Source organism: Diabrotica virgifera, chromosome 10 (assembly GCF_917563875.1).
Source record: "Diabrotica virgifera virgifera chromosome 10, PGI_DIABVI_V3a".
Taxonomy (NCBI): domain Eukaryota; kingdom Metazoa; phylum Arthropoda; class Insecta; order Coleoptera; family Chrysomelidae; genus Diabrotica; species Diabrotica virgifera.
Window position 1 is genome coordinate 118,572,809 of NC_065452.1, and position 15,651 is coordinate 118,588,459.

The 15,651-nt window shown below is 33.6% G+C and overlaps 1 protein-coding gene across 1 annotated transcript in view; it reads left to right on the top strand.

Moving 5' to 3' along the window:
* LOC114330793 (trafficking protein particle complex subunit 8) overlaps positions 1-15,651 on the top strand; it is a 65,813-nt gene that overhangs the window by 37,781 nt on the left and 12,381 nt on the right. Inside the window, exon 10 of the mRNA XM_028280202.2 lies at positions 5,251-6,045. Coding sequence (XP_028136003.2) covers positions 5,251-6,045 — 795 coding nt within the window. The remainder of the gene's footprint in view (positions 1-5,250; positions 6,046-15,651) is intronic.

Here is a 15,651-nt window from a genome sequence, read left to right on the forward strand (position 1 = left end):
ATAAAACAAATAGTCAATTAAAATGGCATATTTATTTTTTCCCCACACGATTACTTATTTTTTTATTAAAAAATCAAATTTGACTATGCATAAAAAGTTTGGCAAAGTTTTTGCATAGATTTAAAAAAAATTAACTTTTTTACAAAAATTAATTTACAAAAACAACGTTTTTCTTAAAATTAAAAGTTTTACCATTTTTTTTTCTATAATACGTCTAGATCTAAAACTTCCCATACCACTTCTTTTGGACTCTATAGTTTAACATAGACGTGATCAAATTGATAAATTTTAAATTTTTCCACCTAATTTTTGCGATTTACAAGTTTGCAACTTTTACAAGAAGAAGACAAAGTCTACAACAATTTTCATAGTCTTCACAATGGTAAGAGGTATGTGCTGTAAAAATTTCAGAAAAAAAATATTAAAATGGAACAGAGTTGTAGCGAGTTAAACCGAGAGTTCATTTTTTTTTTCATATTTAGGTTAAAATTCCGATTTTGACAAATTTGATTTTTTAATAAAAAATTAAGTAATCGTGTGGGGAAAAAATAAATATGCCATTTTAATTGCCTATTTGTCTTATTTGTAAAATTCATATTAGAGTTTTCAAAAAGCGTATACAGGGTGAAATTTTTTCTAAGACCAAAACGAACTAATTTTTTAAATCCGGACCTGATTTTTCTCTAGTTTGAATAAATCAGTTGATTGGATGGTAACATAAATTACTTATTTGTGCAAAAAAAATTAATTTTTGTAATAAAAGTTATTTTTTTTTAAATCTATGGTTCACTTTACCAAACTTTTAATTCCTAGTGAAATTTGATTTTTTTATAAAAAATTAAGTAATCGTGTGCGGAAAAAAATAAATATGCCATTTTAATTGCCTATTTGTCTAATTTGTAAAATTCATATTAGAGTTTTCAAAAAGCGTATACAGGGTGAAATTTTTTCTAAGACCCAAACGAACTAATTTTTTTAAAGCCGGACCTGATTTTTTTCTAGTTTGAATAAATTAGTTGATTAGGTGGTAATAGTGTAACGATTGGCCAAAATAAGAGTCACATCGATCTGACCGTTCAAAAATTATGACGAATACAAATTTCTGTCAAAATGCGAAACTCGTCCTGTATATTATTAAACAATGGGAGCAGACACTTTTTAATGGTAATTTGTTATTCCCCATAGGAGCTCCTATACGAGGTAGGAGTATGTACAGTTCATCATGACTCACCCTGTATCATCTAAGAATCCAGAGATATCTGACATCAAAAGTTAAAAACCTAGTATTCGGGAAATCGCACAAACATAAAACACTCTAATAGGTTATAAAGCTACTGGTACACGGTAAGTTGAGTGCAGACGTTCAGAAAATAAATAGTTTCGTAACCATGGATATTTTGTACTATAATGTGTTATATATCGTTGAAAAGAGAAGATTTCAGAGAATAATTTTCAATCATAACGCAAAAAACTTAAAAAAAAATAAATTTTCAGACTTTGGGTGCCCTTAAAGATCTTTAGCGCTATACAGTAGAACCCGATAATCCGTGTTCCACAGAATACGGATAATCTGGTCTTAACATCGATAGTCTTACCATAGAATTTTCTAAGGGTTCTGCTCTGCTGTTTCTAGCATTCTTTTTGTCCTCTCTATATCAGGTCGTGTTTCTGCCGCGTATGTCATTATTGGTCTGATGACTGTTTTGTAAATTCAGCTTTTCATTGTCAGATATTTTTATTTCTCCATATTGATCTACTTATTCTACCACTTCCGTGTCGAGCTTTCTGTAGCTAGATAGTGTGATGCCTAGATATTTAAACTCCATCATTTGCTCTATTATCTGACCTTCCAGCTCTAATTTATATCTTAGTAGATTTGCTGATACATATAACCATATATTTTGTCTTTTGAGGGGAAATTAATATGTTAAATTTTCTGGCGGCTATATTAAATTGGTGCATCATAGTGATGTAACGAATTTCGTTTTTTGAACATTCGCGAATACGAATGCGAATATCTGCTATCGACATTCGCGAATGCGGATGTGAATGCAAATATTCAGTTTAAAAAAAAATTCTATTTTTGTATCTAATGTTTTCTAAATTTATAGTGAGAAGTTAATTGATATTTAGTGTAAATCAAACTGAATCTTAAGCTTTATTACATAATACCAAATAATAAAATAAATTGAAGGTTGATAATGTGATTATACGAGGTTAAGTTACCTTTTCTTAATAAAAAAAGATGATAAGAAGTGGATAGATTTTGATTTTATTAACCTAATGTTATCTTCAAATTATTTTTGAAGTTATACTTCTTTAGGCGTGATTGAGAATGAATTTTTATTATTCTGGGCGCATGCGCACAAAGGCAGTATGTTGTTAGTTGCTAAATCATTCAAGTTATGTATGCATCAGCGCAAATAAGGTTGGAAAAGAATATGTTAGTGTTTTTAGTAAATACATATATTTATTATAATTTTTGTGTCTTTGGATTTGTCTTCTTCTGGATTAAGATAATAAGTATTAAACATTTTTATATTTTTATACATCACTTGATCTATTTGTCACCGTAGTTTGTAATTACGTCCGAGAAGTCGTGTACACAAAGCCCTGATGGGTTATTGGTAGAGCATTCGACTACGCATCGCGGAGGTCCCGGTTTCAAATCCGGACACGAACGATTCTTTTTTCTTTTTTTTTTAATTTTTGATATTGTTTTAATAAAATTTTTTTGAAAGTGGTAATATCAACATTAGTTTAATAATTAAATAAAATACAAATAAACGGTTTTAAGTATATTATTTATTTCGTTGAAATCATATAATAGAAGTATAACTTCTTACGTGCGTACAAAAAAAAATTTGATATTATTTTAATAAAATTTTTTTGAAAGTGGTAATATCAACATTAGTTTAATAATTAAATAAAATACAAATAAACGGTTTTAAGTATATTATTTATTTCGTTGAAATCATATAATAGAAGTATAACTTCTTACGTGCGTACAAAGGACACACACATCCTTTTTTTATCTGATATTCATATTCGCACAAATTTCGCGAATACGAATGCGAATGTACAAAAATATGCGTATATTCGCGAATGCAAATACGAATATTCGTTACATCACTAGTGCATCATACTTTGTAAATCATATTCATTTTGAGAGATTAGTATTGCGTCGTCTGCATAACGGAATATTTTAAGTTGTTTTTCTCCCACTTGGTATCCATTTTTAGTTCTTTTTTTTTTTGTTATTTCATCCATGATCAGGTTGAACAATAGAAGACACAGGGAATCCCCATGTCTTATCCCATTACCAGCTTCAATTGGGTCAGTCAGTTCTGCTACTTTTACTTTTATTGTGTTCTGGTAGATATTTTCTATCGTTTTGATTATTTCTAAAGCTATCTCTCTTGAGTACAATAAGTGGATAACGTCCTTCAATTTGACCCTGTCAAATGCCTTCTTGGGGTCCACGAAACAAATAGGCTGGTTTGTTGTATTCTAATGATTTCTCTTGCTCTTACTGTATTATAAATATAGCGTCAGCATGATGTTTCTTTGATTTAGTTTTAATAGTTGTTTGGTTGGATCTGGTCCTCCGTACTTTAGGAGTTCATTCGGTATTCTGTCCTTTTCTGATGATTTTCTATTTTTGAATTTCCTTAATGCTTCTTTTACCTCTCCCACCTCAATGTTGATTTTTCGTTTGTCGTCACTTTTAGTGTTGGAGGTCCATTATAGTCACCTTTAGCAAAAAGGGATCGATCCTTTAATTTGACCCTGTCAAATACCCTCTTAAGGTCCACGAAACATAAATATGCTGGTATGTTCGCGGAATTAACTGAACTAATCAGTTCCACTAATTCCAAGGAACTCTGTACTTGCAATGTATTATGTTGATATTAATTGAAAAAAATTATAAACTTACGTTCATATAATTCGGAATACTTAAAAATTTGGTCATTTTTGATGTCTCATATTTCCTGGTGGCCGATTTAACTGATTTTTTGAACATGCTGCCTGATTCTTTAACAATACCACTGTAATAGTATTGTTGCTAAACAGATAAATTTTCATTGTATACCGGGTGTACCAATCAAACTGTGTTTTTTTCTCAAAGTTCGCATCACCCTGTGGAATATTCTGGCATTTATAAAATACTGAAATTAAAACCCAACTATAGTTTCTTAACATTCTGTGTTTTGATTCATTCGTTTATGTTGGATAATAAAAAAGTTAGGTACTTTCACAACTAGACATGTTCTTCATCAATACACGGTGTGTCTAAATAAGTGTGACAAACTTTAAGGGGTAATTCTGCATAAAAAAATAATGACAGTTGGCTTTATAAACGTATGTCTGCAAATGTTTCGTTTCCGAGATACGAGATGTTGAAGTTTTTCTTACAAAGTGACGATTTTATTTTATTGCTTTAAAACCAGTTGAGATATGCCAATGAAATTTGGTGGGTTTTAAGGCGTAGTTATTGCACTTTTTTGATATACAATGAAGAATTTAATATTCACCATTAGCGCGCATGCGTGTAATATGACCGATCATATTACCCGTATGCACGCTAATGGTGAATATAAAATTCTTAATTTTATGTCAAAACATCCGCAATAACTATCTCTTAAAACCTACCAAATTTCATTTGCAAATCGCAACTGGTTTTAAAGCAATAAATAAATCGTCAGTTTGTAAGAAAAAATTCAACATCCCGTATCTCGGAAACGAAACATTTGCGGACATAAGTTTGTAAAGCCAACTGTCATTATTTTTTCATGCAGAATTACCCCTTAAAGTTTGTCGCTTTTATTTAGAAACACCGTGTATTGATGAAGAACATGTCTAGTTGTTAAAGTACCTAACTTTTTTATTATCGAACATAAACGAATGAGTCAAAAAACAGAATGTTAAGAAAACCTGAGGCTATAGTTGGGTTTTAATTTCAGTATTTTATAAATGCTAGAATATTCCACAGCGTGATGCGAACTTCGAGAAAAAAACACAGTTTGATTGGTACACTCTGTATGCAATGAAAATTTACCTGTTTAGCAACAAGATTATTACAGTGGTATTGTTAAAGAATCAGGCTATAACATGTTCAAAAAATTACTTAAATCGGCCAACAGGTTTAGGAAATATGAGACATCAAAAATGACCAAATTTTTAAGTGGGCCGATTTCTATGCACGTAAGTGTAGTATATCGTGTAGTAATCTGATCAATTTTTTTCCAGGTATCGGTTGGTGAGGAATAGTTGGGATCTATTGGTTCAGGAATCCTTATTGATAGATGTGTCAACTCAAGCTAGTCATAACTCAAAATCAGTGGAAGAATTAGTATTAGCAATGAAGATAACAAATTTAAATAAGACTTACAGCCCTATAATGACTGAAATAAAGTTACTTAATGTTGGCTTGCTGAGCAAGTATTGGACATTGACAAAAGAAGTAGTCAGAACTAAGTATATCGTTCTCAATTCACAGGAATCAGCGCATATTTTACTGAAAGCTAAGAGATCGGTACATGAATGGTCAAAATATAGTAATGTCCCACTCACTCAGGACCAAGAATTAATTCAGAGTCTATCGACCTCATTCATAAAATTTGCCAGGAAGTTTGAAAAACCATGCTTGACAATGTACGATGACTATGAATCCTTCAAATTCAAGGAAAACAAAGACGGTATGTTACTTGTACAATGGCAAGCTATGGTATCAGACGGAAATACCAATAGAGTAGCAAACGGTCAGACCAGTGTACCGATAGAAATCAACCGAAGAGATGAGGATGTAATTCAAATGGAACGAATTCTCTCAGATACCTTCATACACGTTTGTGATAAAACTATTTTAGAAGAGGAAAAAGCTCAAAATACCCAGAAGCAAGTTTCTTATAATCTAGTTTACCCTGCCTTCGTTTCCCATAACTTTTTAGAAAAGGGAATTTGTTTAGTACCTGTAAAAATCCTACTGCACAGTATTGTCGATAATAAAATCCTTGATGTCTTTGTAAATACGACGGAACCAAGGTAAGTTCAATTTTTGTTACTAATAATCTTTCTCTGTATCGATAGTGTTTTAAAAAGCATCATCATTATCATCATCAATGGTGCTACAGCCGTATAAAAGAGCTTCGACATTCCCAAGTCTATTACGCCAGTCAGTTGTATCCATTGCCAACTGTTGCCAGTTTGGTGCGCCTATTTTTCTACTATTCTCATTTACACCATCCTTCCACCTGAGTTTTGGCCTAACCCTATTTCCACTTTCCACAGGTTGTGACATAAGGATTCTTCTAGGAGGGTTGTTCTGATGTGATCTTACTAGATGTCGTGCCCATCTTAGTCTTCCTATTTTTATAAGAGATCCTATGTCTTTACCACCAAATATATGTTTATATCTGTGGTATATCTCGTAGTTGTTGGAGAGATTTGCTTATATACATTGCAGTTTGCTGATGACCAGGTTGTTATAGCAAACGATAAAGATGATCTAGAGTACATGGCAAGGAAATTACAAGAAGAATATAGAAAGTGGGGACTAGAAATTAATACAGAAAAAACAAAATACCTGCCAATAGGTACCGAACTATCAAACATCACATTAGAATAATGAAATCATCATGCCCTGCGACCATTATACATACCTAGGAATCGTTTTTGACACAACGGGGAAAGATGATGAAGAAATAAAGAGAAGAATAACAAAATCCAGAAAAACAATAGGTTGTCTAAACAGCGTACTGTGGAGTCATGAAATAGGAAAAAGAAGAAATCACAATATCTACGAATCTCTTATTAAAAGCAGTCTATTGTACGGTGCAGAAACTTGGCGGATAACCGAAAACAACAGAAGAAAACTGGAGGCAGTAGAAATGGACGCTTTTAGAAGATCAGTAGGAGTGTCACGTAGAGAAAGAATACGTAATGATGAGATAAGACAGCGAATGGGGGTTGACGGCTCTCTAACAACAGACATAGAAAGAAAACAGCTAAAATAATTATGCAATGGGTACCACCAAACCGCAGAAAGAGAGGAAGACCCAAGAAATCTTGGAGAGAGGGAGTAACGAAGGCGATGAGCGCAAGAGATCTTAGAGAGGGCCAATGGGATGATACGAGTGTTATGGAAATTAGGCATCGGACAACGTCGCAAGACGTTTTAAAACCGATTGATATATATATATATATATATATATATATATATATATATATATATATATATATATATATATATATATATATATATATATATATATATATATAGTTTGTTCCTCGAGTATTGTATCTCGAGTATTGTTCCTCGAGATGTACCACATAAACAGTAATAAACGTTCAATTAATTACAAATCAGACACAAGTAGATTAAGCGAAATTTACTGCAATGTTTTAAAATTCGAAAAATAGCAGAATATTAAACAGATGGCTCGATATTGGAACTTTTGACCCTTAACACATGTGAGAAAAGATACCTGACTCAGTGCCGCCCTCGACGTTCTCGTGAAACGACATGCATAGCTTTAAGTTAAATTGCCTTATATAACATACCTACAACAATTCGTAAGTTATATTATTGTAATATTATGTTTGTACCTAACTGTTAGTTAATTTTGTAGTTTGTTCCTGATGAAGATGAAAAATTAATAAATACTCATCGAAATATCGAATTCAACAGAAATAAATGTAGTTTCAATCTAAGCCACAGACCGCAATTCCCGATAATTTCAACACTGTTTTATAGTGTTATAGTATATATATATATACAGGGTGTAACAAAAATACAGGTCATAAGTTTAATCACATATTCTGGGACCAAAAATAATTCGATTGAACCTAAATTACCTTAGTACAAATGTGCACATAAAAAAAGTTACAGCCCTTTTAATTTACAAAATGAAAATCGATTTTTTCAAATGTATCGAAAACTATTGGAGATTTTTTATTGAAAATGGACATGTGGCATTCTTATGGAAGTATCATCTTAAGAAAAAATTATAGTGAAATTTGGACACCCCATAAAAATTTTATGAGGTTTTGTTCCTTTAAACCCCCCCAAACTTTTGTGTACGTTCCAATTAAATTATTTTTGTAGTACCATTAGTTAAACACACTGTTTTTAAAACTTTTTTGCCTCTTAGTACTTTTTCGAAAAGTCAGTTTTTATCGAGATATTTCGAATATTTGTCAAATCCACCACATATTTGTATATGGTTAAGTACGATTATGGAGACTTGGTAATAATATGAACATTTATTTATGATTACATGTTTAGGGATATTTTGAACCATATTAAAAAAGAAGTCACATCTCGATAAAAGGTGCCTTTTCGAAAAAATACAAAAAGGCAAAAAAGTTTTAAAAACACTGTGTTTAACTAATGGTACCGCAGTAATATTTTAATTGGAACGTACACAAACATTTGGGGGGTTTAAAAGAACAAAACCCCCATAAAATTTTATGTAAACATATTGAAAAATAAGCTTCAACTCGATAAAAACTGCCTTATCAAAAAAATACTAAGAGGCAAAAAAGTTTTAATAATATTGAATTTAACTAATGGTACCACAATAATAATTTAATTGAGACGTACACAAAAGTTTGGGGGGGTTTAATGGAACAAAATATCCATAAAATTATTAGGGGGTGCACAAATTTCACTATAATTTTTCTTTAAGATTTTTCTGCCATAAGAATGCATCATGTCCATTTTCAATAAAAAATCTCCAATAGTTTTCGATATATTCGAAAAAATCGATTTTCATTTTGTAACTTCAAAGGGCTGTAACTTTTTTTATGTGCATATTTGTACTAAGGTAAGTTAGGTTCATTCGAACTATTTTTGGTCCCAAAATATGCGATTTAATTTATGACCTGTATTTTTGTTACACCCTGTATATATATATATCTCGTCCTTCTCCAAACACCATTTTCACAAATGCCACCGAATATTCCTCTCAAGATCCTTCGTTGAAATATAAGCAGAAGGTTTTCATCTGCCTTGGAGATGTTCCATGTATCCGATCGATATGTCAACACTGGGCCCTGATTCTAATTCAAATTTCGACTGAAAACAAGTCGCAATCAATATGGCGACGTTGAAATGCGACTGTGCGAGCCTTGTGGATTTTAGTTGAACTAACGAAATGATGTCACAAAATAGCGACTATCGAAATTAATAGCGACTCCAAAAAAGTGGTTGATATTATAATTTCGAGTCGAAATTATTGTGACACGGACATGAATGAATGGCCGAAAGCGAGGTTAGGTTTAGTTTAGGAGATGTGTTTTGTTTGTTTCTTGCAAGGAAAGCTAAAGCAAAAGCTATTAATATGGCTGGGTTTTATGGAAATTTGCTAGTTTTGGAGGAATTAGATAAAATAGTATTAAATTAGAAATATAATAAATATAATAATTGAGAATTTCCACAATGTGAATTATCAACTCAATGAAAGATGTAAGCCAAAAAATCTGGGAAAATTGGTATAAAACAAGGAAAATTATGTACCAGCTATTTTATTGCTGGACATACTGGAATCAAATCTTAAGATTTCATATATTAGTAATGTAATATAGCTATGCAAAGTCCGCAGAAAGTGTGCTATTTGGTTTATAAACAAATTAGCGCTTCGAAATCTTTTTTTTAATTATTGCTTTGTGAATCAGAAGATTTTAACGTTTAACCAAAAACACTCACATAAAAATTCACTGTAATTTAATTCTGCACATAGGTATTTTTTTCCGATTTTAGTCGGCGTAAATTTTCCTCGGAAAATTCGGGGTTTCCAAACGAAATCTTTAATTTTCAACTAAAATTTTAGGGCAGTAATTATTTATCAATAATTAAATAACTTGGTGACATAAATCTTTTTTGTTATGAGTGTCTTGAAGATATGAAAATTTGTATGTACAAAGAGGACCGGAATAAAAAGGTAATGGTTCAAAGATTGAAATCCTGTTGTTTATAACTCTGTCGCAAATGCCGGTCAAATTTGACCGGTTATACCTGGAACCACTCCTCGCAATTCAATTTTTTTTCTTCGAAAAGGGCACAGAAGCCGTGCCCTTTTCAACAGCGTTAACTTAATTTAATTTAATCTAATATTTTCTGAGGGGTTCTATTTGTTTATAAGCCAAAAAATTGTTTCTTTATACCATTCCTGAGACCGCTCAAATAGTCCAATTTCAATTCTGTAAGGTACGTTGAATAGGTATAGGGCTTTTTTATACGAAAATCATAGTTATTCGGGTGTATCATAATCTTTCTGGTTATTATTTCGACCGACATTTTTTAATTAACATTTTAATTATTGCTAAACTATTGGTTAGATTGTCGCTGGTCTCCTGATATACAGAGAGGGGCTAAATTATGGAATACATTAATTTTCTCTAAAATGGATGATTTTAGAGAAAAATCCCGAAACAGGTCGATTTTTATTTTTGAATTAAATTTTTTTGGCATATATTTCAAACTAGTGACGTCATCCATCCGAGCGTGATGACGTAATCGATTATTTTTTTAAATAGGAATAGGGGTCGTGTGGTAGCTCATTTAAAAAGGCGTTCAATTCTCTATTCAGTATTATAAACATTAATATCATTATATATACAGGGTGGCCAAAAAAAATTTTTTGAATTAAATTAAATGACGCAAAAAGAAGAATATATGTAATTTATTTAACTCAAAATACATTATATTGCTGTCAGAAAATAAAAAAATGTTTATGTATTTGCTTAAATTTGCTTTTAGCTTAAATTAAATGTTCAAACTGCCAATAAGTAGGAGGGAGGCTGTTTGTGATTTAATTTAAGCGTAAATGTCCAATATCAAATATTCAGTATTCATATCCGAAATTGGACAGTATCATTTTATCACCCAGTAGATCGAATGCATTTATTTGTTATTAAACACACACACGTAATTAATTAAATTACATACACATTTGGTCAATTATCAATAATATAATTTGGACATCAGCCAAAAGTTGCTGACATAAGATAAACAATTTACCTTAATTAGATACACAAAATCACGCGGGGCCCGTGTTTACATTGACCCAATTTAAACTTATATAAAACTAAGATCTCTTGTCTAGAAATTCAATTATTATTAATTCATTAACGCGAGTGATTGTCTTCAACGCTCAACATTTAAGTCTCTACTCAAAGTACCCCGGGTCAACATCCATAGTGTAAGTCTCATCAATAAACTCTGCTACTATTATTTGGTGTTTCCATCACAACTTAAAGACCATCTACACTGAGCCAACGAAGGGATATTGTTCATGGTCCTATCGAGAAAAAGAATACTTCAAGGAAGTTTGAGAAAGCCTATACAGTCCACACCAGCAACACCCTCAGAGAGAGACCACTAGACCCGGGAGAACGAGAGCCGATTGCAGAGCTAAGAGCAGTACCAAAGCCGAGAGCCGATTGCAGAGCTAAGAGCAGTACCATAGCCGAGAGCCGATTGCAGAGCTAAGAGCAGTACCATAGCCGAGAGCCGATTGCAGAGCTAAGAGCAGTACCATAGCCGAGAGCCGATTGCAGAGCTAAGAGCAGTACCAAAGCCGAGAGCCGATTGCAGAGCAAAGAGCAGTACCAAAGCCGAGAGCCGATTGCAGAGCTAAGAGCAGTACCATAGCCGAGAGCCGATTGCAGAGCTAAGAGCAGTACCAAAGCCGAGAGCCGATTGCAGAGCTAAGAGCAGTACCATAGCCGAGAGCCGATTGCAGAGCTAAGAGCAGTACCAAAGCCGAGAGCCGATTGCAGAGCTAAGAGCAGTACCATAGCCGAGAGCCGATTGCAGAGCTAAGAGCAGTACCAAAGCCGAGAGCCGATTGCAGAGCTAAGAGCAGTACCAAAGCCGAGAGCCGATTGCAGAGCTAAGAGCAGTACCATAGCCGAGAGCCGATTGCAGAGCCTACCAGAAGCGAGGGACCCTAGACGTCTAAGAAAACAAAAAAACCGTAAGTTTTTGAATAATTACAAAATCTTCCAACTGTTACAATCGTACAATTTATCAAGTTTGTATTTTTATTATAATTCAACAATCTAGAACAACAATCTCCACTCTATCAATAGTAAAATAATGTACTTTAGAATGTATACCATATAAATAATACAGAGACAAAAATATATTTGAAAAATAATTTGAAAAAAAAAGAAACGTTCATAAACATATAGCTTGCTTTAATTTCAATTAAATACTTTATTTCGAAAAAATTAAAATACTACGTAACTTATAGAACGATAAAAGTCCACTCTATATAATAATTTCAGTTAAATTTTCACTATTTTAGAAAATGAAAATATTTTACCTATTTCTGTAAAAATTAATCACATAGATATCTAATTGCCAAATTTGAATAAGATTCCAGTATTAATATTACATATATCATTTACAGATCTTTTATAAATACAAAGGTTCATTAAATTATCCAACCAAAGAATTTCAATTTTAGCGTTAGTGAAATCGTAATACTATTCAGTTTATTTACAAACAGAAATCACTTAGTCAGGCAAGCGACCTACGGTAACGTTGAAAAATTGCAAACTTGACAAGGGCATACAATTACATTTTTATTTATATACATTCTGGCTTACGAGAGAGCGTGATAGTACAGGTATAGTAAATAAATATAATTGTTAATAAGCAGATATTTTTTTTTGTGTGAATTTGATGGCCTTGGACTAGCCAATTAGCCAGACATTATAGGCATATTTAAGTACATTGCTTAATAAATAAAATACAGTTCATATTGTTTAATATATTTACCGCTGAATTTAAATTTTTATAAAAATAACCATGGAAAGTGTATACGTTAAGCAAGCGGAGATAGGAGCAGAATTAGCGAAACTAGTTTCAAATACTAAAAAGGATTCTCAATCTCGGAGGACTCAACAATACATCCGGGATAGGCAGGAAAAATTAGAAGAATATTGGGCAAAATTTCTGAATAACCACGAAAAGCTGCTAGAAGGAGGTATAACGAAAGAAAAATATTTTGAAACAAAATACCATGATCAGGTATTTAAGACATATATTGAGGGGAAAACCCTGTTGGAAGAATATGGAAGGGTGCTGAAAAGAGGAAAAGCACCGAAAGTAAAGGAGATACAGATAAGGAAGCAAAGAATCGAGGAATTATTACGGCCAGAAAATGAACAAGATTTGCAGGAGGATGAAGAGCTGCAGTCAGAGTTAAGAGAATACATGGAAAAGGTGAATACACTAATAATTGAAGCAGCAGTAAATGAGGAACTAGACGCTATAGATAATGGAGAAGTAGAGAGAATAAATCAACTAAAGAGGAGAGTCAGGGAAACCTTGAAGAAAATAAGGCCAGGAATGCAACGGCCAGAAAGCACACAGAGGAGGGACGGTGTGACATTACCGCAGGTAAAAATCCCTGTGTATGAAGGCAGGTATGAAACGTGGAGAACTTTCCACGATCTGTTTACAAAAGTAATACATGAAAACGACCAGTTATCAAACGCAGAAAAAATGCAGTACCTAAAAACTCAACTAAGAGGGGAAGCCAACAGAATTATACAACACTTAAACATATCCGAGGCCAACTACGAAGTGGCCTGGAACATGCTAAAAGATAGATATGAGAATCCAAGGATGATATTGTTTAAATTGATAGACAGGATGCTACTAGCACAGGAAGTAAAGGAATCTTCTGCTAGAGCATTGAAATCACTACATGACACCTTCCACGAAAGTCTGGAAGCCATAGGAGGGTTAGGAACAGACACGGAAGCGTGGAGCCCATTGGTAGCCCGAATTATCATAACGGAATGGGACAATGAAACCAGGAGGCTGTACGAAAACCACGTTGGAGACAGTAGAGAGATACCGACGTACAAATCGACACAAACATTCTTACAGCGAAGATTCCAGACACTGGAACTGCTGGAGTCAGAAAAAAGACAAGAGAAGCAAGGAGGATCTGGGAGGAAACCAAGAACACGTTGCGTGATATGCAACGGAGATCACGGAGTACCGAACTGCAGAGAATTTCAGGAACTCAATGTAAGAGACCGAAACAGGATGATAAAAGAAAAAGGATTGTGTGCAAACTGCCTAGCACATAAAAAAGAAAAACAATGTTATGTACAATATAGGTGCAGACACTGTGGCGGAGACCATCACCATATGTTGCATTATGAGAAAGGAGCCACAGGCAACAAAAGAAACTCCAATGAAACGAAAGGAGAACAAACACAAGAAAGAAATGGAAGAGATTCGAATAATAGAAGAAACGGGTATCAAGCTAATAGGTACAGAGGAGGAAATAATAATCCATACAACGCCAGAGAACAAAATAACGGAAGGCGAGAAAATACACAAGATACCAATGGGCATAGGAATATCAACGACCACCAAAGAGGACAGAATTCAGTAAACTGTGCAAGCCATAAGGAAGGTGAAGCATTACTAGCGACAGCTGTTGTACGCATAAGAGATGCGAAAGGAGATTCACACATAATGAGAGCATTAATCGACCAAGGGTCACAATGCGCATTTATAACGGAACAAGCTGCGACGACGCTAGGAACAACAAGGAAGCCCATACAGGCGACCATATCCAGGATAGGCTCGTCAGGAGAAAAAACAGCCAATTGGAGTATGAAACTTTTAATCGAAACTCATTACGAAAGTGACTTCGAGATGGAAATAGAAGCACTAGTATTACCGAAGATAACAAGGAATTTACCGGAACAGGATATAATTCTACCGGACTATAACGAGAAAAATGCAATACTGGCAGATCCAAGATATTACAAGGTAGGGAAAATAGACTTACTACTAGGAGTAAAAGAATACAGTTACATATTGACAGAAGGGATGCACAGAATAAGTAATGGACTCCTGAGTCAAAACACCAAACTAGGATGGATAGTTTCGGGGATAGCACGAGAGAAGGAGACTACAAAAGCAGAAGTATGCTGTATGATATCCAGACAAGAGATGGACATACAAATAAAGAAATTCTGGGAATTAGAAGAAGTAAATCAGGAAACAAGTTTATCAGTAGAAGAACAAGAATGTGAAGAAATGTATCGACAGACAGTAAAAAGAGATGAAGACGGGAGATACGAAGTGAGAATTCCGTTTAAGGAAGACGTAACAAAGCTAGGAGAATCTAAGCAGCAGGCATTCGCCAGATTGATGCAACTAGAAAGGAAGTTTGCAAAAGACAAACAGTTAGAAGCGAATTACAGACAATTCATGGAAGATTATGAAAACCAAGGTCATATGGTAATAGCAGAAAACCAGGGAGATGGGTACTACCTACCTCATCATCCAGTGAGAAAAGAGGACAGTACTACAACGAAAATAAGAGCCGTGTTTGATGCATCAAGTAAAAGCTCATCGGCAGTAAGCCTGAATGATATTATGCACACAGGGCCGAAATTACAACAAGATTTGACAAATATACTATTACGATGGAGATCCAATAAGATAGCATACTCAGCGGATTTGGAAAAAATGTTTAGACAAATCAGAATGGCAGAAGAAGACCAAAAATATCAAAAAATTTTGTGGAGAAAGGACACAAAGGACCCAATACAAGAATATAACTTAACGACGGTGACATACGGCACGGCCGCAGCACCATTTTTAGC